Genomic DNA, 24,910 nt, shown 5'->3' on the forward strand with positions numbered 1-24,910 from the left:
GAACCCCCATAGAGTGTAATGTTATATTTTGTTGTGATTTCACACTATACATGAAATATTCTCAAATATAATACGGACATTATAAATAAATGGGTGGGTTTCATGATATCAAAACTAATTCTCGATTCAATGTAACGTCAAATATTTGATTTGAAGCTAATACTTGATTCAATGTTACTTCAAATATTCCATTTGAAACGCTTACGGTGACACAAACAGATGGATAGACAGGATGGCCCACCCGTCTTTACACCTAACTACTACTTACAATTCCCAATTCTACCTTACCTATGATTACTTACAATTCCCAATTCTACCTTTACCTATGATGTTACAAGTAACTACAAACCCTAACACCTCTCTTTCTCGCTATATAAAATACAGTATCACAAACCATCAATTCGCTGTAAAATCTGAGTTTTTACTCCAGTGTTTTTTTTTACTCTGTGTAATTTCTCTTTCTAGAACGAGGAGAGGGAATGGCTCTCCCAGGCATCAGCTCAGCTCTCTCTTCCAATTTCCTTGTGAAAACCCATTTCATTCCATCTTCCTCCAAACCCAACTCTCGCTCCCACCTCCCCATTAATCAAAACAGTAATACAAGACCAATCCGCCGCATCTCGGCCGTCCATTCCGACGACCCATCTCCCGAAGAGTGGACTGTCGATAGCTGGAAGTCGAAACGGGCTCTCCAGTTGCCGGAATACCCCGACGAGGCCGAGCTCGAATCGGTCCTGAAAGACCTAAAATCGTTCCCTCCGATTGTGTTCGCCGGCGAGGCTCTGACACTTGAAGAGCGGCTGGGCCAGGCCGCCCTCGGGAATGCCTTTCTGATGCAGGGAGGGGATTGCGCGGAGAGCTTCAAGGAATTCACTGCCAACAACATTCGGGACACCCTTCGGGTGCTTCTTCAGATGGGTGTGGTTCTCATGTTTGGTGGACAAATGCCTGTCATCAAGGTCTAATATTTTTCTTTCCTCTGTTTATTCTCTCTGTTTTTTTTTTTTTTTTTTTTGAATAATTTGGTGAATGGAATTGGAATTGGGTGATTAGGAATAATGGGTATGCTTGTTAAGGTAGGTTGAATTTTGGGTGTACATTGTTTTCTCTGTCTATGGTAAATTGGGAAATTAGTGTATATATATGTGTGGCTTTGTGTGTATACTGTGTATCTGTAAGTAGGGTGGAATTCGACTGGTTAGAAATTGTGGACATGATTATTTAAGTAGACAGAATAGTGGGTCATGTTGCAGGGATAAGATTAAAGCTTTTTATGTTTGATTTTTTAATTAGTGCGTGTGAATACTTAGGTAGGTAAAATTTTAAACCTGAATGGGAAAAAACAGCTGTGCACTTTTTTATATTTTTTATTGGGTTCATATTTGAGAAATTCTTATACATGATCTCTAAAAGAGACGGTATGATTGTTTAGCCGGGAAGAATGACAGCTTAACTAGTGTCTTGCCGAGTGCTTTTTATTTGTTTTTAGTTGGTAATTGATCTCGTGACACTACCTTACTTATGAATAATGGGAGATTGGGGTTGAAAATTATAAATCACCTGTAGGTGAGAAGAATTGTGGATTAATTTGCAAAATATATTCAATTGGTTAGTCTTTGCACAAGAATTTAGAGATTATATGAGATGACATGAATTGAGTGATTAGGGATCAGGGATATGATCAATAGGTGTAAAGATTTGCCGGTGGACTTATACTAGGGGGATCCTTGTAAGTTTCCTTTCCTCCGCTTATTGATATGCTTAAACTCAGCGAGTAGTCCCGCCTGACCTGGGGTCACGGTCGAGGCACCGTCGGTGACGGCGCATCAGGGTTGCTGGAGCTTCTCGCCGGCGACGTCGGGGCGCGCGACATGACGCTCGAGAGTTTTTATTTTCTCAACCACCAATTGTCGCGACTGACGTCGCGGGCGACTTGTTTTTTGGGCCGACCGCAAACTGATAGCGCACAGGGGGACCATTGTCCGCCCCCGTCGCATGGGATGTGCGCCGGGGGGGGGGGGGGGGGGGGGGGGGGGTGGGCGACACGATATCAGACGCAGATGTGCCCTCGGCCGGATGGCTTCGGGCGCAACTTGCGTTCAAAGACTCGATGGTTCACGAGATATCTCGACAACGGATATCTCGGCTCTCGCAAAGAACCAAGAGTAGAGCCTCTCTTTTTTTGTTTCATAATAAATGCAACGATGGCAATCTATTACAAATTTTTGTTTCATAATATACTTTTGAGTTAGTTTCTTATTTTTGGATCACACGTCAATATTAGTAACTATATAGGATGGCCTTGAGAATATGTTTATCAATATATATGTGTGTGTATGTATCTATATGTATGATGATGTTTAGGGTTGAGTAATTGAAACTATTGATTTCACTATCTAGGTGGGAAGAATGGCTGGTCAATTTGCAAAGCCAAGATCAGATCCCTTTGAAGAGAGAGATGGAGTGAAGCTGCCGAGCTACAGAGGGGATAATGTGAATGGGGATGCCTTTGATGAGAAATCAAGAATTCCAGACCCCCACAGGATGACCAGGGCGTACCTTCAATCTGTAGGAACACTAAACCTTCTTAGGTCTTTTGCTACTGGAGGCTATGCTGCCATGCAGAGGGTTACTCAGTGGAATCTCGATTTCACCGAGCACAGTGAGCAGGGGGATAGGTATAATTTTTGCTTCTTCACAATATTTGGAACTTTGTTGTTTCTGGTTACGTTAATTAATTTTTTAATGGTCTGTCAATAGGTATCTTGAATTGGCTCACCGAGTTGATGAGGCCCTAGGGTTCATGGCTGCTCTTGGACTCACAGTTAGCCACCCAATCATGTCCACAACAGAATTCTGGACATCCCATGAGTGTTTGCTTCTGCCTTATGAGCAGGCATTTACAAGGAAGGATTCAATTACTGGTCGTTATTATGACTGCTCAGCTCACATGGTTTGGGTTGGGGAACGCACACGGCAACTGGATGGCGCCCATGTTGAGTTCCTTAGAGGAGTTGCCAACCCACTTGGCATCAAGGTATTGTTGAGTACATTCTTTTTTTCATTTAATTTTGACAGATTATTATTTCCTTTTTACATCTTCAACTTTCTATTTGTTATACTAAACATGACCATGTTCACTAAAATGTCATGTATTAACTTATGAAATTATTTATTTATGGATATTGTTATCCCTTTTGAAGTTTCAAAACCAGTTGTGTTATGTAATTGCCAAAGAAAAAACAAGAAAAGAAAAGAAAAGAAAAAAGGATGAGGCAACTAAAATGAAGGCATTTATGATGCAGGTGAGTGATAAGATGGACCCAAATGAGTTAGTTAGGCTAATTGAAATTCTGAATCCTCAGAACAAGCCTGGAAGAATATCAATCATTACAAGAATGGGAGCTGAGAATATGAGAGTGAAGCTTCCCCATCTGATTAGGGCAGTCCGCAGTGCAGGTCAGATTGTCACTTGGGTTAGTGACCCAATGCATGGGAACACCATAAAAGCTCCTTGTGGACTTAAAACCCGTTCCTTTGATTCAATCAGGGTATGTTTACTATCGTATTTCTTTCTTGTATGTTTGTACTGTGAACTTTGTTTTGGTGTGCTTATTAGGATAAAATTTTATCTGACAGTACAATCCAAAGAGTCTGTATCACAAACATAAATATGTGTGTATATATATATCTCATATTGTACAAAACCCAAATATCAGATAAATCTCTTTTCCAATTCATAATTCTGCTGTTTTGCACTCCAAATGTGATTTTTTTCTGTCCTTGATGTGTAAAATTGTATAAAAGATACTGTTCAATGTTTCTTGATATAATAAATGTTTAATATACATTTAATTGTTCAAGTTGTTTTAGCAGTTGAATTCTTTTCCAGTTTGACACTAATTTTCAGTAGTAGTATCAATTAATTTAGTATGTAATTATTGCTTCACTTGATATTTGTGTGTGTGTGTTTTTTTTCCCTTCTTTGTAGAAATCGATCTGGTCTTTGTGTTTTGTTAAACCATGTACTGCAAAAATCCTAATGGGAAAGGGAAAAAAAAGGTGTAGTAGGTTGGTAAGATTGCATTTGATATACCTACTCGAGAGAGATCGTAATCAATAACTACTTGAGCTTGCTTCAAAGCTGGACTACAACTTACTGCGTGTTTGCCAACTTTTATGGTTCAGAACTTAATCTCAATTTGAAGCACAATGCTTATCGTGTCGTTATTACGTATTTTTCTGATTTGTTGACGTGGTGGTTGTTTGGTGGTGGTGGCGGCGGCGGGAGTGGGGTGGTTTCTGTATTATTCTTCCCTACTTTTTGTCATAATAATAACAATTAGAGGTTATTTTCTTGGCAGGCTGAGTTGACAGCATTCTTCGATGTGCATGATCAAGAAAAAAGCTACCCAGGAGGAGTTCATCTGGAGATGACCGGGCAGAATGTGACGGAATGCGTTGGAGGCTCACGAACTATCACATACAATGATCTGAGCTCGCACTACCATACCCATTGTGACCCAAGGCTCAATGCTTCCCAATCTTTAGAGCTTGCCTTCATTATTGCAGAGCGGCTACGAAAAAGACGGCTTGGATGATTGGATCACAGCACACAGGCTCTAGGAGGAGAGAGAGTTTGCTATACATTACATGTATTTTGCGCCTTCTTTTAAGGTGATATCCATGTATATACTAGAAAAAGTGAATCAAGGTCACTTTTGACTTTTGGCAAAAGTGAGAAAGTGAATTAGAGAGGTTTTGAATATTGAGATGATGTATGTCGCCATCTTGACTGAAATTTCAGATTATGCAATAAAATATATTCTTTTATTCAACCAAGGATTTTCTCTGATGTTATTTTTGTCTTATGTGCTATCTAATACATGAAATTATAATATTGCATCACAATATAATGATATATTCTCTTTATTTTTTTTAAAAAAAAAATATTTCTTTTGAAGAACCGTCCCTCTTTGTTTTTAAAAAGAATGTCTTTTTTAAAAAATTAGAAAATATTACATGATTGTTATACATGAAATACTTTTTAAAAAGAATGAATTTTAGTTGATCAAAAAGAAAAGAAATAAAAAGAGATACAATTTTTATTGTTCATTATATTTATATTATTATTTTTCAGCTGAGAGTCTTGAGACCACGGACTGTTGGATCTCCCCACGCGTGTAACCACCATGTCTAGCTACTGCTCCGTACTAATAATTCCCAATTCCACCAGATGTTACAAGTTGTTACAGCATCTCTCTTTCTCTCTTATATAAATCTCACAAACAATCACTTACCTATAAAATCTCACTCCAACTCAGCTCTCTCTCTATAAAAATCCGACGAGCCTCCAGATCTTTTTTCTCTCCAACTCTATCTAGTTTCTTTCTCTATCAGGCGGAAAGAGAAGAGAAAAAAAAAGAAAATGGCTCTCGAAGGCATCAGTTCAGCTCTCTCCTCCGATTTCCTCCTCAAAACCCAATTCGCTCCATCTTCCTCCAAACCCATCTACCTCTATCACCTCCCCACCAATCAAAACCCTAAAACAAGATCAGTCAACCGCAGCTCGGCCGTCCATTCCGCTGACCACCTTGCCAAAAAGTCAACCAATTCGACGCCTAGAATCGACCAATCTCCCCAAAAGTGGATGGTCGGTAGCTGGAAGTCGAAACAGGCCCTCCAGTTGCCGGAATACCCCGACGAGGCTGAGCTCGATTCGGTCCTGAAAACCCTAGAATCGTTCCCTCCGGTTGTGTTTGCCGGCGAGGCTCGGAAACTTGAAGAGCGGCTGGGCCAGGCCGCCCTCGGGAATGCCTTTCTGATGCAGGGAGGGGATTGCGCCGAGAGCTTCAAAGAATTCAGTGCCAACAACATTCGGGACACCTTTCGGGTGCTTCTTCAAATGAGTGTTGTTCTCATGTTTGGTGGACAAATGCCTGTCATCAAGGTCTAATATTTTTCTTTCCACTGTTTATTCTCTTCTAATTTGCTATATATATATATATATATATATATTAATTTTATAAAAAATAATTTGGTGAATGGAATTGGAATTGAGTGATTAGGAATAATGGTTATGATTGTTTAAGTTAGGTTGAATTTTGGATTTAAATTCTTTTCTTTTTTCTCTGTAAATTGGTTGATCTCTTTATGCTTCTATGGTAAATTGAGAAATTAGTGTAACAATGTGTGTGAGTTTGTGTATATAGTATATACACGTGTTTCTATACATAGGGTGGAATTGGACTGGTTAGAAATTGTGGAAATGATTATTTAAGTAGGCATAATTGTGGGTCATGGTTCAGGGATAAGATCGAAGCTTTTTATGTTTAATTGTTTATTTGGTTCATAAAAAATTCGGGAAATTCTATGTTATGTTTTGAAACTTATTAAAAATTGTGTGTATGATTAGGTAGGTAGGTAGAATTTTGAACCTGAATGGGGAAAAACAGATATGCACTTTTTTTTATTTGTTTTTTGGGTTCATATTTGAGAAATTCCTTGCATGAGCTTTGACATTGAATGCTAAAAGAGACGATATTATTGTTTAGGCGGGAAGAATGGCAGCTTAACTAATATCTTGTGAAATTATCGTCGGAGTGCTTTATATTTATTTTTAGTTGGTAATTGATCCCGTGACACTACATGGTTATTGTAGTTATGGCTTATGAATAATGGGATTGAGGTACCAAAGGCTGTAGTTTAGTGGTATCTCCTCTACCTCCCAAAGGGAATGGTGAGGATTCGAGTCCCCGTTGGGACAAATGGATGCGTGAGCTTCTTGCCAATGGAAAAAAAGAAAAAAGAAAAAGGATTGAGGTTGAAAATTACAAATCTTCTGATTTTTTTAGGTGGGAAGAATTATGAATTAATTTGCAAAATATATTCAATTGGTTAGTCTTTGCACAAGAATTTAGTGATTTTATGAGATGATATGAATTGAGTGATCAGGGATCATTGATATGATCATTAGGTGTAAAGATTGGCCAGTGGACTTATAGAACCAAGAGTAGAGCCTCTCTTTTTTGTTTCATAATAAATGCAACGATGGCAATCTAGAGTTGATTTTTGTTTCATAATATATTTTTGAGTAAGTTCTTATTTTTGGATCACACATCAATATTATTAACTATATTTGATGGCCTTGAGAATGTGTTTATCAATATATGTGTGTGTATATATATCTATATGTATACATTTAGTGTTGAATAATTGAAACTATTGATATGATTATCTAGGTGGGAAGAATGGCGGGTCAATTTGCAAAGCCAAGATCAGATCCCTTTGAAGAAAAAGATGGAGTGAAGCTGCCGAGCTACAGAGGCGACAATGTGAATGGGGATGCCTTTGATGAGAAATCAAGAATTCCAGACCCCAACAGGATGATTAGGGCCTACACCCAATCTGTAGCAACATTAAACCTTCTTAGAGCTTTTGCTACTGGAGGCTATGCTGCCATGCAGAGGGTTACTCAGTGGAATCTTGATTTCACCGAGCACAGTGAGCAGGGGGATAGGTATAATTTTTGCTCCTTCACTTTAATATAAATCTCCTTACTAATGTTTGGGACTTTCTTGTTTCCGGTTATGTTTAAGTAATTTTTGTTATTCGTCTGTCAATAGGTATCGTGAACTGGCTAACCGAGTTGATGAGGCCCTAGGGTTCATGGCTGCTGCTGGATTCACAGTTAACCACCCAATCATGTCCACAACAGAGTTCTGGACATCCCATGAGTGCTTGCTTCTGCCTTATGAGCAGGCACTTACTAGGGAGGATTCAACAACTGGTCTTTACTATGACTGCTCAGCTCACATGGTTTGGGTTGGGGAACGCACACGGCAACTGGATGGCTCCCATATTGAGTTCCTTAGAGGAGTTGCCAACCCACTTGGCATCAAGGTATTATTGAGTGCATTAGTTTTCATTTAATTTTGACAGATTATTATTATTTTTTTCTACATCTTCAACTTTCTATTAATTGGTTATACTAAACAAGACCATGACCTTTTTGTTGGCGCCGATGAATGACTTCACTAAAATGTCATATATTAACTTATGGAGTTATTTAGGTTTTAAATTTGGCATAATCTGTATTTCTGCATATTGTTATCGCTATTGAAGTTTCAAAACCAGTTGTTACAAACAACCCCCCCCCCCCCCCCCCCCCCCCCAAAAAAAAAAAAGAAAAGAAAAAAGAAACAAGTACGAGGCAACTAAAATGAAAGCATTTATGATGCAGGTGAGTGATAAGATGGACCCAAATGAGCTACTTAGGCTTATTGAAATTCTGAATCCTCAGAACAAGCCTGGAAGAATAACAATCATTACAAGAATGGGAGCTGAGAATATGAGAGTGAAGCTTCCCCATCTGATTAAGGCAGTCCGCAGGGCAGGTCAGATTGTCACTTGGGTCAGCGACCCGATGCATGGGAACACCATCAAAGCTCCTTGTGGACTTAAAACCCGTTCCTTCGACTCAATCAGGGTATGTTTACTATCATATTTCATTCTTACAAGTTTGTAATGTGAACTTTGTTTTGGTGTGCTTATTGGTATAGAATTTTATCTAACAGTACATTCCAAAGAGTCTGCATCATAAACAAATATATACATGTGTGTGTGTATCATGTTTTAGTATGCTGTAAAACTTGTACCAAACCCAAATATGAGATAAATCTCTTTTCCAATTCCTAATTAGGCTGTTTTACACCCCAAATGTTACTTTTTTCTGTCCTTGATCTGTAAAATTATATTAAGATACTGTTCGATGTTTCTTGATATATAAAAAAGTTTAATATACTCTCCAATTGTATAAATCGTTATAGCAGTTCTATTCTTGTTGAGTTTGGAAACCTCATCATACTCACTAATTTTCTGTAGTAGGTATCAATTAATTTAGTATGTAATTATTGGTTTACTTGATAAATGGTTCTGATCTTTGTGTTTTGTTAAACCATGTACTGCAACAAGAATCCTAATTGATTGCATGTTTAGGAAGAAAAAAAAAAGTGTAGTAGGTAAGATTGCATTTGATATGCAACTTGCGACTTGCGAGTTGCAATCAATAACTACTCGGGCTTGCTTCAAAGCTGTACAACCACCTACTGCGTGTTTGTCAACTTGTATGTTCAGAACTTAATCTCAATGTGAAACACAATGCTTATCTTGTCGTTATTACATATTCTCTGATTTGACACAATGCTTATCTCGTCGTTATTACATATTTTCTGATTTGTTGGCGTGGTTCTTGTTCGGTGGTGGTGGTGGCAGTGAGGGGGTGGTTTCTGTATTCTTCTTCCCTAATTATTGTTATAATAATAACAATTAGAGTTTTTTTTCTTTTCTTGCTAGGCTGAGGTGAAAGCATTCTTTGATGTGCATGATCAAGAAGGAAGCTACCCCGGAGGAGTTCATCTGGAGATGACCGGGCAGAATGTAACGGAATGCGTTGGGGGCTCACGAACCATCACATATAATGATCTGAGCTCGCGTTACCATACCCATTGTGATCCAAGGCTCAATGCTTCGCAATCTTTAGAGCTTGCCTTCATTATTGCCGAGCGGCTACGAAGGAGAAGGCTTGGACCACAGCACTAGGAGGATTTAGTTCGATATATTATATAAATTTAGCGCCTTCTTTTAGGCTTAAGTTTATCTATGTATGTAGTATATTGTAGAAAAAGTGATGGTCTGCTTAAGGAATCAAGGTCACTTATTGAGTTTTGGCAAAACTGAGTTGAGTAAAACAGATTTGAGGGTGTTATAATTATGGATATAAATAAGGTGAATTAGAGGCTATGAATTTGGAGATGATGTATGTCGCATCTTTTATTATGCAATAAATATATTCCTTTTATCGGAATTTGGGTTATTAGAACGAATAAGGAGTATTTCTTGTGTTATTTCCGTCATGTGTCGGTTCTGAGCCTAATTGTGAACGCAACAATTTTCAGTGATTAATGCATCAATTTTAAATCCATAATGCAATAATTATGTAAATGTATCAATTTCTTGATTCAATGGTGTTATGATACTGTAACAATTTTCAGTGATTAATGTATAATTTAAATCGACAATGCAGTGATTAATGTATAATTTTAAATCGACAATGCAATAATTATGTAAATATATCAATTTCTTGATTATATGGTGTTATAATACTGCAACGAGATGCAATATGATACTGCATGAATGTTACACAATTGTTACATTGTATGTTGCATCATGACATATTGAATATTTTAAAAGTGCAGCCTTTTCAAAAAATAAATTATTAAAAATGTAGGAGGGTAGGCTGAGAAGGAATCTCCAAGTCATGTATGAAACCCTGCTACACCGAGACATTGTGGGCAAATAATACCAACGATACTGAAATTAAAACCCTAAGAAAATCTTAATCAAGTACAACCTCTAAAATGATACATTGTTATAATAATTATTGAAATTCAAATTCTACCAAATTAAGATAACTTAGGTATTTTGAAATCTTTATGGGCGTGTTCAGTTGCATGAAATTGGAGCTTTGGAATTGAAATTGATGAAATTTGAAAAAATTTTTATTCAATTTTCTTATTTGTTTTTTTACCAATTTCAACTTCAAGATTTTAATTTTATGCGGCCGAACAGTCTATATATATTTTTATAGGTAAGAGCCAAACATGGCATGCAGGTTCAAACTTAATTGTGTCGTGTATGGGACACATACCTGCGCAAAACTTTGAGTTCAGCAACTCAGCAAGATCTTCACAGAGAGTTTTGATAAAACTGTTATAAGATGCACACATTCTACAGAATGGTGACAGGTAAAGGAAACATCAATACATAGCTGAACTGGAAAGAAATGTCCAAGCTTTTGTGCTCCAAGTAATCCAAAATATCATTCATGACAACCATTTGGGAACAACAGTGAGCAACCAGAATTTCAACCATTAATTCTGCAATTTTCATTCTCTCTTCCTTCTCATTTACTCACTAGTTCTTTTCCCCACCTTAATACTGTAAATTTTTTATACATTTTCACTTTGGATATCTTTGCCAATCCGTTTCACTAGCCGGAATAATCTTTTCGTCCCTTCCATCCTTTGGAAATCAGCATGTGTTTGAACAGATGCCAGACAATGTAGTTGAAGAATCACCAAAACCGATTCAAACGGAGAGATGCATGTGTTTGGAACTTCGGATACATTTGTACAAATGTATCCGAAGTTGAGGTCATGTCCAGAACCATATGAGCAATGCATATGTACCGGAACTAAGAAAACACTGAGGGATTTGCTTGCCTCCTGAAACCCAAAGCAAATAGGTACTTGGCTTGTTGCTCAGGACATCTGTTATTGAGAATATATTTGAGACAAAGATATTAAGAATCTAATCAGGTAAACAAAACACCCTAACAGAGGCAACAATCTTAATTAAAATCTGTCCTATGATATCACATGTTAATTAAGAAGTATTATATTCTTTGGGAATTGTTATCAAGATTGCATCAGCCAAATGAGGAGGCACATACCTGACTTATATGAGGTTTCTCTGCAAGCATCAGTGTCTCCAGAGATCGAATGGCTTGATCAAAGAAGCATTGCCATAGAACTCTAAGCCGACCTTCATTTTTGCTTTCATTACTTCAATTGTGAGGTGTTTTAGAGAGGGTAGCTGCCCAATTGGCTTCAATAAACAGCAATATGCGCAACAATCTAGGTGTAAAGACTCTATATTACAGAATGAATGATCGCAACCAATTTGAAAATATTGTACCTCCATAGTCTCTGATGCTGAGATCCTTCACCCCTGCATAATATTGCTGTAGCTTTTCAAGTACCTCTCTTCCCTTTTGTAGATCACTTGTGTTGCCACTCTAGTTGAACATTAACTTTTTTAGTTGCCTCATGTTCTTCAACCCTGAATTGAGTGTGCCCATTATTCCTTAACCATCTAATCTTGCAAAATACAAAATTTTACGTGGTTGGCTTGTTTAAAACCTCTGATTTGGAGAAGGCAATATGCACACCTTATAAGACTTAATGACACTATATTGCAAAATAAATGAGCTCCTAACCAATCTGGGAATCTTGTGCCCCCATAGTTGATGATGCTAAGATCCTTCACTCTTGTATGAGGCTGTAAATTGTCAAGTACATTCTCTTGCATTTTGTGAATCATTAGCGTTGCCACTCCATTCCAATACTAACTTTTCAAGTTGCTGCTTATCCATCAAATTGGTTTCTGATGTATCTGCACAGTTGGTTACATTTTCCAACCCTAAGAATGGACAGTTCCCTTTGCAAATGACAAAGTTCCTTCAATTCACTAATCTTTGATCCACTATACTTGCCAGCTATGAAATATGTTAAATTTTGGAGATATTTTAATATGCCCATTTGCATGGGCATTTTTGCTTAATATACCCGGTTTCTTTAGATTATTCTCATTTCTTTTCATTTATTTTGAAATTTGACCCCTTATTAAAATTTATAGCGTTGGTCCCATTGCCATTCATTCTCCTTTGTTGACTTTGTAAAAACTGATTAGATTGCCTAGTTATGAGAGCCACTATCTTCATCAGAATTTTCATCAATATTATCAACTTGAGGTTTGGTTTTTTTTTCTTTTTTCGATTAAAATTCTGCATCTCAAAATTTTTTAATGGACCATCAACCTAGCTCATCTATTTTAGCACTAGACAAATCCCAATGTTCAGTGATAGTTTCTACTCTTATCTGAAATCTTTTAGGTAAATACCTCAAGATTTCTCACAAATTTTCTTTATCACTAACTCTTTTGCCTAAGTGACGAAGTTCAGAAATAATTTTAAGAAGATTAGAATAAAAAGTAGAAAAAAATTTCACCTTCTTTCATTACAATGTTCCCAAACTTATGAGAAAACATTTGAATTTTGGACAACTTTACTTTCGAAGTCCCTTTATGCGTAATCTACAAAATATTCCAAGCATCTTTGACAGTTTTAAAATTAGAAATTTTAGCATATTCAGATGGAACAATAGAATTAATAATTGTATATAAAGCTTTTTAATTAACATCATTACGCCCAGTTTCAAGTATAGTGAAGGTGAACATATCTTTTAAAACCTGAACAACCTTACCATCCATAGTATTTTCCTCAGTAGGAGTTGTATAACCTAACTCAACAACAACCCAGACTTTACTTCTTGAATTTTGCAAATAAGCTTCCATCTTTAATTTTCAAAAATTATAATTATCTCATTCGAATAAAGGACCACATTGATTAGATCCTCCTTCTTTCAAGACATGAGACATCATAAAAGAATTTTTTGAAAATAAGCAAAAACTTTCCACTAGGATCAAGTTAATGTGTAGAGATTGGCTCTGATACTAAATGTGAGTTTGTGTAGCGGAATAAAGTGTGGAAAGTTTAAGTATTTATATAGAAAGGATATAATCAGTGTATTTCTATTTAATTAGTTTTACTTAAATTAGTAAATAATTAAACAATCACATGCAAAATGAAAGTAAGTAAAACAAATAGAGTTTAAGAGATGATACCGTGATTTTTAGTGAGGAAACCCTAATTGACAATATAAACCAATTGTTGTGGGAAAAACCTCGTAGATTATGTAGTCCAGGACAAAACGATCCACTATATTTGAATTAAGTACAATTGACTTTGACTCGGGCCCATACCTTATTGTTTTACCAAAAACCAATTGCTAACAATCCTCGACTTTGTGACCTCTCGTCGTAGAGCTCTTAACTCCAGACTTATACTTGATCTCTGTAGAAGGACTGCTGGTAGATCAAACAATACTCCTCAAATGTTTTGACCCTTCTAAAGTGTGATCGCTTCATCCATTTTCTGCAAGATCTAAATTTGATGTAGAAGAAATAGATCCACTTTCTCTGATCATTGTAGATGCAATATTCAATAGACTTTGAACACGATCAAGAATTGAACAACATTCTAAAATCACTCTCGTTTTTATGTGTGTGTTCAACAAATAAAATCAGAAAAATCAAATTGATTTTTTGAATGAAATCTCTCAAAAAGGTTTTTAAAGGAATCAAAAGTTTTAATGCAAAAGCCGTATCAATCTAGATGAGAAACAAAGTTTATATAGACTTTCAAAAACCTAGATAAGCATAGAAAAGAAGTTAATTTTGTGCATAGGTCTTTTGGAAAGAAATCTATATCAAATAAGAAGTTTAGACATAACAGGAAACCAAGTTATCTAAAACTGCAAAAAGTAGGGATGGCTGTAATACACCTAATTTTAAAAGGATAGTCTCGGTATTTAATTAATGGATTTGTTGTATTTTTATTTGATTATTTGCCGAATTGTTTAATTATTTTATTATTTATTTGAATTAATTGTTTAATTGTTTATTTAATTGCATTATTTGGTTAATTGTTTATTTAATTGAAATATTTGGTTAAGTGGTGATTTAATTGAATTAATTGATAAATTGTTTTATTATTTTATGTTTATGTGGAAATGCATGTATTTGTAACTTAGGATTACATGTCTGAATTTCGCGTCTTTAATTTTATGTTTATACCTATAAGTTTAGGGTTTTATATTTTTATGTAGTCGCCGACTTATGATTATGTTGGAATTAGGATTAAGTTTTATAGAAGCCTATATATATATGTGTTATGATTCTGCCAAGGGTTTTAGAACCCTATTCACGTACTGTGAGGCAGAGAGAAAATAGAGAGAGATTTAGGAGGAAAAGAGAGGTTTCGACTGTCGATTAAAGGTCGGACCAAGGAGGAAGGAAGAGGTTGATTGTGGGTTAGAATTAGGAGCAACGGAGGCATTGGACAACAGTCGGGAACCTGTTGGAAAACTTAGAGACGGTGGTTTAAGGTTTCAAAACTGAAACCGAAGGCAAGTTTCTATTATAACTCCTTCCATTAAACCTGTATTCTGTGCATGCCTAGGTAGTCTCCAGGGTTTAAATTAATGTTAAAATTTATCTTTGCTTGAATTGAATGGAATTTAATCGAATTAAAATTGTTGTTAGTTAATATATGCTTTCGGTTTAATTCTTGATTTTCTTTGAATGTATACTTGTTTGGATTCATGTAATTGATGCATAAGTACTTTTTAAAATTTGTTGAGACTGTCTGGAACCTAGAATAGAGGGTTAGGAACCTTAACAAGAACAATCAGAAAGTCAGAAAATAGTCGGCGTCGGAGAAGACGGAGGCTGGGAAGAGTAGAGGTGACTCCACCCTTCAATGAAGGCGGCTCCATTGAAGTAGAGCCGGCACCACATGGTGTAAAGGCGGCTCCAAAGGGAGTGGAGCCGGCTCTACCTTAAATTGGAGCCGGCTCCCTTTTTGTAAATACATAGTAAGTGTATTTTTTTATGGTTTTTGGGATTTTCGGGGATCCAGTGCAGTTTGGAACTTGTATGGATGATTTTAAATGATTTGATTAAGCATGATAATACCAAAGAATGATTAATCCATGCTAGGAACTTGAACATCATGAGATTTAAAATTAAATTTGAATGCTGTTAATGGCTTGGAAGTATTTAAATTGCTTGTCGTTAAGTTAGCAAATTAAATGGAGGGATATAAATTTACTATTGTAAATTACAGTATAATATACTCAGTTAAGTATCTGATTTTTATTATAATCTTCTCTGGATGTTAATTGATGAATTACTTTAGTTTATTTTATCAATTATTGGATATGGATGATTTAAATTGTTTACTTTTACTCTAGCAATTTAAAGGACTGAAATATGGTTTTTAAATCTTGTATTTGATGCATATTATACTCACATACATATTAGAATTTATTTATGCTTGATTTGGAGTATGGTTGATGATTAAATTAATTATTTACTGCATCAATCATTTGACGTGTGATTTGTATGCACTGGTATGGGACGGTGGCATACTAGTGACCGATTAGTTCAAAACACTAATTCCTATCTATTCTGAAATAAGTTAGATTAACTATAAAAGTTAAGTCCTACCTATATGTATGTATATGCACTGGTATGGGACGGTGGCATATTAGGATGACTTAGTTCAAAATACTAAGACCTACCTATTCTGGAGACGAATTAGTTCAAAATACTAAGTCCTACCTATTCTAAAATAAGTTGGATTAACTACAAAAGTTAAGTCTTACTTATAAATATATGTCAGGTTAATAAATATTTGAATGACATACCTTGAACGGATTTTATATATATACCATTATGGTACCATGATATGAACTTGAGTCTTAGGATCATGGTTAGGGTGCGTACATCGCCTAAGATGGATAACTGGACCTAATGATGTTTCCCTGGTAAGTCTAGACATACATGACTATGTTACGTGCGTTTTGCATGTTCCTTTCTACTCGGGTTGAGACAAAACCGTGGGCTAGTGAGTGTCCTATAGTGTGTATTTATATATATATGGACTACTTTAGTTATTGTTGAGCTATTTAGGATGTATCTGCGTATCGGGTTTTTGTATGGATTGTAGTAGGATATAACTTGCATGTGGGTTTGACCTACTCTTATTTTTCAGGTGTTCGTCAGTTCCAGGCTTAGAACTTGATCGTGCTGTGCAGATACAGACACTCACTCCTCCAACTTCGTAGGACTACTTTTCATGTTTTAGTTTTGGATTTTGGTTTCTGAATTTTACTTTCCATTGGGATTTTATTAGGGGTCCACTAGATGGATTCCCGAGCTGTACATATATTGGAAAGTATTGGAATTTATATTAATTTATAAATTTTAAGGATTATATTTTTAGGATTCTTTTCAGCTTTATTAATTATTTCTTTTATTCTCTTTTGTATTCCGTATTCATTTACATATTAATTGTCTGATATCCCTCGGATCTGTGCTCGGATTTGATCACCCGTGATTCTAGAATCGAGGGGTATCACAATGGCAATTTGATCCGCCCCCGTGGTTACCCTCCCTGCCTCGCCCCATTTTTGGCAGTTTTGGGGGACCGTTTAAATTATTTGGGCGGGAATGGTTTGATGTAATAAAAACCTACGCAGGTTTGGTGCGGGGGTGGGGGGAGGTCGCCCCTCACTGCTCCGCCCCGTTTAGATAATAAAATTATTTAAGTACCTTTATTTCTTTAGTCTATATATTTCCTAGTATATATATTAAGTACCCTGTATAACAATATTAAAGTAACAAATGAATTTGATTAGAATGAAGTTGCAAAGGTGAAGAATTGAAGATGAGGGGAAAAAAAAAGAGCAAATCTATTTCAACAATAAATAAATTATGGTCTTAAACGGGACGGGGCGGGTATCCGCGGGGGTAAAAATGTTAAATGGTTGCGGGGATGGGGTGAAAAGTCCCCCCGTTTTTGCAGTTTTGGGCAGGGATGGAGACTAGGTTTTTAAACGATTGCGGGGGCGGGGGAGGATACACCCGCCCCCGTTGCCATCCCTAGCAGAAAGGCTTGAATTGGTTCAGGGTCCTGGAACCGGTTCAAGTTGGCCAGTGATGAATTGGATTCAAAGTATGATCTTGAACCAGTTCAGCTGCTTGGAATCGATTCAAGTTGGTTAGACTTGAACAGAAGAAGAAAACAGTTAGAAAATTTTCGATTTTGAAAATTTTGAAAGATCAACATACTATGTATGAAAGTGTTCTAACCTTTTAACTCAATATCCTAATGCGTTGTTCATACTTTTTTTGTGGATCTCAATTTATCAAACACAAACATTTCTTCAATTCCGCAACCGATCTCGATCTTGAATTTAAAACTTAAAAATACAACTCGATCAGACTTATTTTGATATTAAAATTAACCAATTACAAAATATATATGTCACAAATTTACCAAATTAACAAAAATTACTAAAATAAAGGTGGTTTCTTTCTTTCTCCTAACCCGTGAGTGCAACCTCACCCGTTGCCATTGGCCACCACCATCAGCATCCAATTTTGTATTCTTTGCCGTCCATCGCCACCTCAATCATTAATATTACTAAGACAAAAGTCATACTCATGACAAGTAAAATTTGTCCCTTCGATCATTGAATTTAAAAAGGTTTCGCAACCTGACAAACTCGTACTAATTATATGATAAAATATCTCAATTCAATAAATAAAGAAGGTTATAGTTGATTGTAGGAGGCACTTAATTAAAGGAGGAGAATGAGTCAAAAACACTTCATTTTTATATAACAATCCTCAAATCTTGATCTATTATAATTACCCAAAAAAAAAAAAAAAAAAAAATTGATATATTATTTCTTTCTCTTGTTATAAAGGATGGGTATATAAACTGAAAGAAAAATAAAAAATCCTTCGATTTTAAAAATGTATAAAAAAACTTCTTTCATTTAACATGAATGTGCATATAAATCATTAGCATTTAAAAATACGAACCCGTTAAATTGAATGATCATAGCATTTAAATTGAATGATCAGTGCACCCAAGACGATCCTAATTTCCTCATATTTTTTGGTCTCGCCATATAAGTCCCAAAGGTTTTCACTTCTAAACGAACTTTTCCATTATAAAAAGCGAGACCCTCTCTTCATCTGCTATATCATTTTGAGAGAGATAGAGAGAGAAAGAGAGATGGGTTCTACTGGTGTAGATGACAAACCTCATGCTGTGTTTATGCCATTCCCAGTTCAAGGTCACATAAACGCAATGATGAGACTAGCAAAAGTCCTTCACTACAGAGGCTTCCACGTAACTTTTGTCCTCACGGACTACAACCACAAGCGCTTGATCAAGTCCAGAGGCCCGAACTCCTGCGACGGCTTGCCGGACTTTTGTTTCGAGACCATCCCTGATGGACTCCCTCCTTCCGATTATGCCGACGCCACCCAAGACATCCAGTCTCTCTGTGTATCCATACCAAAGACTTGCCTGCTACCTTTCTGTATCCTACTTTCAAAGCTTAACGGCTCATCTTCGTCCAATGTCCCGCCGGTGACTTGTATAGTCGGCGACGGTTGCATGACCTTCACCCTCAAAGCTGCTGAAGAGTTTGGAATCCCTGGAGTAATATTCTGGTCGACAAGCGCTTGTGGGGTCATGGGTTTTAAACACTTCATTCATCTGGTGGAAAGAGGACTCATACCACTCAAAGGTAAATAACACCTTCAATCTCATCTTATGATACATGTCACAAAAAAATCTACTAGTTTATCAGGCCGGTTACTTAAATTTTATGAATTGAAAGAGAACTTTAGGTTAATGTTTTCGATCATAAATGATTTCAAAGTAGACACATTTTAAAATTGTGAAGGAAATGAAAAGTAATGTTTATTTGTCTAAATTACCTTCAATATATACCCGTATCACTTTTGTACATGTAATAACTACTTTTGTGTATACAGGTTCTAATTTTGTGCAAATTAAGTAATTAAAATGGTTTGCACAAAAAATGGCACAAGAGTGGTATTTACATGCACAAACGTGATAGCTATATATAAGAGTGTTACTTACCTATCTAAAAGTGATACATCTCTGCACAAGGGTGGAACCTTTGATCACAATAGTAGTACTTATTTGCACAAAAGTGGTATATCTGTGTACAAAAGTAGAACGTAATACTTACATGCACAAAAGTGATACTTGAAAATACTAAAAGTAGTTTGGGCAAATAAGTAGCGTTTTTCCATATTCACAACAGAGGCCAAAAACCAAAGTCCATCACTTTGAAAAATGTTGACTTTGACTTCCTCACTAGGCAACAAGACCTCCTAAAATTAACTTTTTTTATAATTTTTCCAAAAAATAATAGTACCCACGTGCATAAGAGTAGTACATTTGTACACAAGGGTGACACTTAAAAATTATGAAACATGGACACAGGCACGGGACACTAGTACGACACGACACGAATACGGCGAGATGACAAATTTTAAAAAATTAAGATATAGACACAGCAAGGATATTATAATAAAATAATAATATATATATTTTTATGATATATAAATTTTTATTTTTATTTAATTTTTTTTATTTATATTTAAATTAGGTTAACCAAATAATTCACTCTTAAAAAATATAAAAATCATAAGTTTCAATTTTATTAAAATATAAATTTATATCCACGCTATCATTATAAGTTATAACCAAACATAACATATATGATTTTTAATTTATTTCTTTTTTTAACACGCCTTTTAAGATGATAAGGTAAGAAATCACAATCTTATCCCATTTCTAATTTCTCTCTCCACGCGTGGTTCACGCCTCTTCAGTCTTCATCATCGACTCCGCCTCTCCCTTTCTCTGTCGTTCAATCAAGCCAAGAGATCTGGTGAAGTTTTGGATGGAAAATAAGAGGTGGTTCCTCATGTTCACGGTAAAGCCAACACCTACAGAAGATCTTGCTCTTTGTTTTTTCTGTTTTTTTTCCCTGTGGTTACTCTGTCATTGCTCGATCTCTTCATCTTTTTTAGATTTCTAGATCACTAGCATATATATATACACACACATGCACACTATTACACACACATTCATTCTTTTTCTTTTTTTTTTTTTTTAAAAAAACCGAATAGGCGTGCCTCTGACGTATCATTAACGTGTTGTGTGGCGTATCCTTTGCCGTGTCCGATCTTAAAAAAAATAATAAAAAATTAGACACGTGTCCGAGCACGTGTCCGGCATAGGCACGGCACCCCTCATGGGTGTCCGTGTTTCATAACTTAAAAATAATAATAAGAGCAATTTTGACAAATGAACAATATCTTTTCATCCCGAAGCACAAAGGTGATACTTGAAAATAGTAATATTTGGATAAATTAATGTAAACGTGAGTCTTATTCACTGTATCAAAGGATAAAAACTTCAAACAAATAGATTTAAAAATAATTTAAAAAATTATTTTCTTTTTTTTGAATAAAGACAAAATGACCCAAGAGATTGAACAAGCCTAACACCAACAAATCCAAGAGAGAGTATTTGTAAAATGGCCCCATTGAGTCCTGTATCAACTAGAATGACTTAGTTGATGATACAAGTCACTAATACAGAACAAAAACAGCAATTGAAGCAAAGAATGTATGCAATCATGTCAATTTAGCTAATAAGCCAGTAGATAATTTCTTATGATATGTGCTAATATTTACAGATGAGAGCTATTTAACAAATGGATATCTGGATACAACTATAGATTGGATACCGGGAATGAAAAACATTCGATTGAGAGATATTCCAAGTTTCATCAGAACAACAGATTCAAAAGACATCATACTCAACTTCCTCATCAAGGAATTAGAGGCCCTTGACAAAGCTTCTGCTATCATTATCAACACTTTCGACGCCTTGGAACAAGAAGTACTGGACGCTCTCTCGGCCATGTATCCTCGTGTATACAGCGTCGGTCCTCTCCATTCAATGGTCAATCAGATATCGGACCAAACCATGAGATCTATTGGCTCCAATCTTTGGAAAGAAGAACTTGAGTGCATAAAATGGCTCGACTCGAAACAAACAAACTCAGTGGTGTATGTAAATTTTGGAAGCATCGCTGTCATGACACCGCATCAACTCACAGAGTTTGCATGGGGACTTGCTAATAGCCAAAAACCATTCTTGTGGATAACAAGGCCTGACTTAGTAACAGGTGAGAATGCGATTTTGCCAGCTTTGTTCTTGCATGACACTAAAGAGAGAGGCATGTTGGCAAGTTGGTGTCCCCAAGAGCAAGTCCTTAACCACGCGTCAGTCGGAGGGTTCTTGACACACAGCGGGTGGAACTCAACGATTGAAAGCATATCCGGTGGGGTGCCGGTGATCTGCTGGCCGTTCTTCGCCGAGCAGCAGACTAATTGTCGGTACAGTTGCGTGGAATGGGGCATAGGCATGGAGATAGATAGTGATGTGAAGAGAGAGGAAGTGGAGAAGCTTGTGAGGGAGTTGATGGAGGGAGGGAGGGGAAAAGAGATGAAAGAGATGACAATGGAGTGGAAGAGGAAAGCCGAAGTGGCCATTGGACCTGGTGGTTCTTCTCAACTTCACTTGGACAAATTGGTTAATGAGGTTCTCTTGTCAAAGTGATTGAAAGAAGTTACTTTCTATCTAGTTTGAATATGTGTACTGTATTTTGTTTATTTCTCAATCCTTTTAATTTTGTGTTATATTTGGAAGCATTTGTACATTATTGAATCATTATTCATAGTCAATATGCTTGCGTTGATCCCATATGTATACCAGATTTGACAATATGCCAAATAAACATTGGTTTCGCCCTTATTTGTGATGGCCGTCTAACTTGATAAACATTAATTTTTTATTTTACACGGCCATTTTATTCATAAAATGTTTGTTATTATTTCAAGTATTAGAAGGACAAAATTGACATTCTATTCATTTTCTAACACTGACATTAGCTAATTTTATTTGTCTCTGTCACGTACCCTAACAATAGGGAAAATGTGTTAGATAACCACAATCTCAAAGGAGATAAGAAGAATTATAAAATTAATAGTGTGTCTTTATAAAATATTGACAAACCTAAAGAAAAGTAAATAAAATAATTTACCTTTGAATAGTTAGGCATTGTTTATTTATCTATTTGTTTAGTTATTTGATTGGGAGTGCAACCTACCTTTTTGGTGAGATAAAACCCACTATGGGCACGAGTAAAATCTTGATAACATACGCCCATTTTAGTTACTCTTAAGGTTGGCCTCAAGGACACTGGGTCCAAAATGTAACCTTGACCTCTCAATTTTTAACCTACTATACTACCAAGAAATTGTAGTTTATGGACTTCTTGTATCAAAAATAATAAATCATCCCACAATAACCGGAATGAATTAATAAAGTAGTCCAAATTATCCACTATTAATGAGAAAACCCTGATAGGCATTAATTTTTGAATGGTTTAATTGGAGTTTCTAGCTATAAAAGAAGGTCATGTTTGGTATGTTTGGTATTAATTTTTGATTTTTTGTTTTGCTCCCAAACAAATTAAATGTTTTGTTGCCGTGGATATCAAGAAATTTAAAAAAACAAGAAACAAGAGTTGGTAAAGAGTGTTTTTGATTTGTATTTAAAAATTTAAAATATATTAATACATTATTATTTATATATAATAGTACATTTTTTTACACATATTTTTATTTTTATTTTTTATAATTTAATCTAAAGTTAAAAAATGTTAGTATAATTGAATATGTGGTTTAAGACTATAATTGTCATGATTATTTTAAAATTGAATGTTGAATAATGTGGTTTACTACTATCACTGTCAATATTTATATCAATGTGGTCAATAGCATCATTTTTATAAGTAAGGATTGAAATTGAATTGAACATTAACAATAAGTGAAAATTTGAGGAAAAATGGAAGTTAAGGGCAACTAAATTTTTTCTCTTATTCCTGAAATCTTAAATTCGATCGGAATTGGACATTACAAATCAGTAAAAAATGGACAATATATATACTGTTTATAACAATGAGTGACAATATAAAATCCAGTAATTCCATTAAAATTGATTTCATCCCTGTATGAAACCTATGAATAATGATCAATATGGTTTCATTAAAAATCATTCTATTAGAAACTATAGAAGTTGTAGATAATAATTCAATTAAAATTGAAAGCATTTATTGTACTGTATAATGAACCATTTATCAATTGAAATTCATTTAACCATAATATGCAAACTGTGTATAATGAACAATCCAAACCAATATTAAAATTGTACATAAAGCTGTCCTATCTCTCTATACATAAATCTTGAATTAACTATTTCTTACGAGAGACAAAATGAAAAAATATTCGTTGCAAATTTTCAAGTGCTTTATGGAACAGAATTGACACCATGAAAAGCAACCAGGGCCCAAGTCCAGTCCATTCGAGCTTTTGATAGAGCAAGATGGTCAGCATTGGAAGACTTTCTGTGTAAAAATACAACTGCAGTCTACTTCAAACAGCAATAATGGACATGATCCAAAAAAATACTTGAATATTCCACTCATCATAGTTTTTATTAACTAGTGGCAGCTCTGCTACTTCCCTTCTTGGTCCCAACAATTTTTGGCCGCAATAATCACAAAAAATAACATTTAACAAGATAATAATAAGCTCTATATTGATCTTTAAATGTATTGAGCTTGAACCTATCTTTCATACCAATGGCGTGCAGCAATCTAATTGATCTAATAGCTATTTGCCATTATCTGCTTGGCATCTGAAGAATGAAACCATGAGAAACACGTGGACTCTAATCTATGAGGAGAATTAAGTGGTTTCAGAAAATATGACTGCTTTTGGCCAATTGCTTTTCTTACCACATTTGTTGTCACATTGGGGATAAATGACAAGAAAGCATTTTATTTTCAATTAAACAACCAAACAGCTAGAAAGTTTCCCTCCAACAAAACCAAACAACAATATGCTAAAACAATAGCCAAATAAGCCGAGATCAGTTTAATTTACCCTTTCTATCATCATCATCACCATCAATATTATAATTATCATCACAAGTTTCTAAAAGTATAAATTATCTCAAAATTATGTTTTCATTCTGAATAATCTTTAATTTTCAATTACTATTAGAGAATCTCCTGGTAAAGTAGTAAAATATATAATTATACAATAACCATGCATGTAAAGATTGTTTTCCTCTTCGTTTTTTTTTTTTTTTTTTTTTTTTTTAATTATTTAATTATTTTATTTGTTATTGGTGGAGGTTGGGGGGAGGGTAGGAGGATGTTAAAATTTTGAGCATTATTAGTCATGACCCATTAGGTCCACAAGACAATGAAGACATAAACAAACACAAAAAACCTGTGTTTAAAGCCCATTGGGCTTTCTTCAAATCCTTGCTTTGAATTATTGCTATATAATTTAGTTTTTTATTTTTATTTTTTATTATTATTCTTTCACCCTACAAACATATTTTACCATATAATTTGTGCATTAACGAGTAATCTTCAAATCCCATAATCCGGTGCATTAACGAATA

At 35.4% G+C, this 24,910-nt stretch overlaps 3 protein-coding genes across 6 annotated transcripts; all 3 read left to right on the forward strand.

The window, feature by feature from the left end:
* The first annotated feature begins 312 nt into the window (after window positions 1-312).
* Window positions 313-4,838, forward strand: LOC132300289 (phospho-2-dehydro-3-deoxyheptonate aldolase 2, chloroplastic-like). The gene is made up of 5 exons (XM_059797308.1): window positions 313-959; window positions 2,401-2,678; window positions 2,761-3,037; window positions 3,306-3,551; window positions 4,365-4,838. The coding sequence occupies exons 1-5, from the start codon at window positions 480-482 to the stop codon at window positions 4,599-4,601; spliced, it is 1,518 nt and encodes a 505-aa protein (XP_059653291.1). The 5' UTR covers window positions 313-479; the 3' UTR covers window positions 4,602-4,838.
* A 363-nt stretch (window positions 4,839-5,201) lies between these two features.
* LOC132300290 (phospho-2-dehydro-3-deoxyheptonate aldolase 2, chloroplastic-like) lies at window positions 5,202-9,865 on the forward strand. The gene is made up of 5 exons (XM_059797309.1): window positions 5,202-5,950; window positions 7,242-7,519; window positions 7,626-7,902; window positions 8,243-8,488; window positions 9,355-9,865. Exons 1-5 carry the CDS (start codon window positions 5,429-5,431, stop codon window positions 9,598-9,600), a joined length of 1,569 nt encoding a protein of 522 aa, XP_059653292.1. The 5' UTR covers window positions 5,202-5,428; the 3' UTR covers window positions 9,601-9,865.
* An 8,664-nt stretch (window positions 9,866-18,529) lies between these two features.
* LOC132300292 (7-deoxyloganetin glucosyltransferase-like) lies at window positions 18,530-22,091 on the forward strand. Of its 4 annotated transcripts, XM_059797312.1 has the most exons (3): window positions 18,551-19,070; window positions 21,063-21,814; window positions 21,851-22,091. In XM_059797312.1, the coding sequence occupies exons 1-3, from the start codon at window positions 18,551-18,553 to the stop codon at window positions 21,989-21,991; spliced, it is 1,413 nt and encodes a 470-aa protein (XP_059653295.1). In that variant the 3' UTR covers window positions 21,992-22,091. The 4 variants fall into 4 exon arrangements, with proteins under 4 accessions (XP_059653298.1, XP_059653295.1, XP_059653296.1 ...); XM_059797315.1 differs by having other exon boundaries at window positions 18,530-19,070; window positions 21,063-22,091; XM_059797313.1 differs by having other exon boundaries at window positions 18,551-19,019; window positions 21,063-22,091.
* The last annotated feature ends 2,819 nt before the right edge of the window (window positions 22,092-24,910 follow it).

The sequence above is a fragment of the Cornus florida genome, unplaced genomic scaffold (genome assembly GCF_030987335.1).
Source record: "Cornus florida cultivar Cherokee Brave unplaced genomic scaffold, ASM3098733v1 CherokeeBrave_3.0.0_Hap2_Chr03, whole genome shotgun sequence".
Lineage (NCBI taxonomy): Eukaryota > Viridiplantae > Streptophyta > Magnoliopsida > Cornales > Cornaceae > Cornus > Cornus florida.

Bases quoted from the DNA above. Each gene is read 5' to 3' on its own strand.
- LOC132300290 (XM_059797309.1), top strand. From the start codon at position 5,429: ATGGCTCTCGAAGGCATCAGTTCAGCTCTCTCCTCCGATTTCCTCCTC. The intron at 7,520-7,625 runs GTATAATTTTTG...GTCTGTCAATAG, and splicing joins CACAGTGAGCAGGGGGATAG to GTATCGTGAACTGGCTAACC. The intron at 7,903-8,242 runs GTATTATTGAGT...TTTATGATGCAG, and splicing joins CCAACCCACTTGGCATCAAG to GTGAGTGATAAGATGGACCC.
- LOC132300289 (XM_059797308.1), top strand. From the start codon at position 480: ATGGCTCTCCCAGGCATCAGCTCAGCTCTCTCTTCCAATTTCCTTGTG. The intron at 3,038-3,305 runs GTATTGTTGAGT...TTTATGATGCAG, and splicing joins CCAACCCACTTGGCATCAAG to GTGAGTGATAAGATGGACCC. The intron at 3,552-4,364 runs GTATGTTTACTA...TTTTCTTGGCAG, and splicing joins GTTCCTTTGATTCAATCAGG to GCTGAGTTGACAGCATTCTT.
- LOC132300292 (XM_059797315.1), top strand. From the start codon at position 18,551: ATGGGTTCTACTGGTGTAGATGACAAACCTCATGCTGTGTTTATGCCA. The intron at 19,071-21,062 runs GTAAATAACACC...TAATATTTACAG, and splicing joins AGGACTCATACCACTCAAAG to ATGAGAGCTATTTAACAAAT.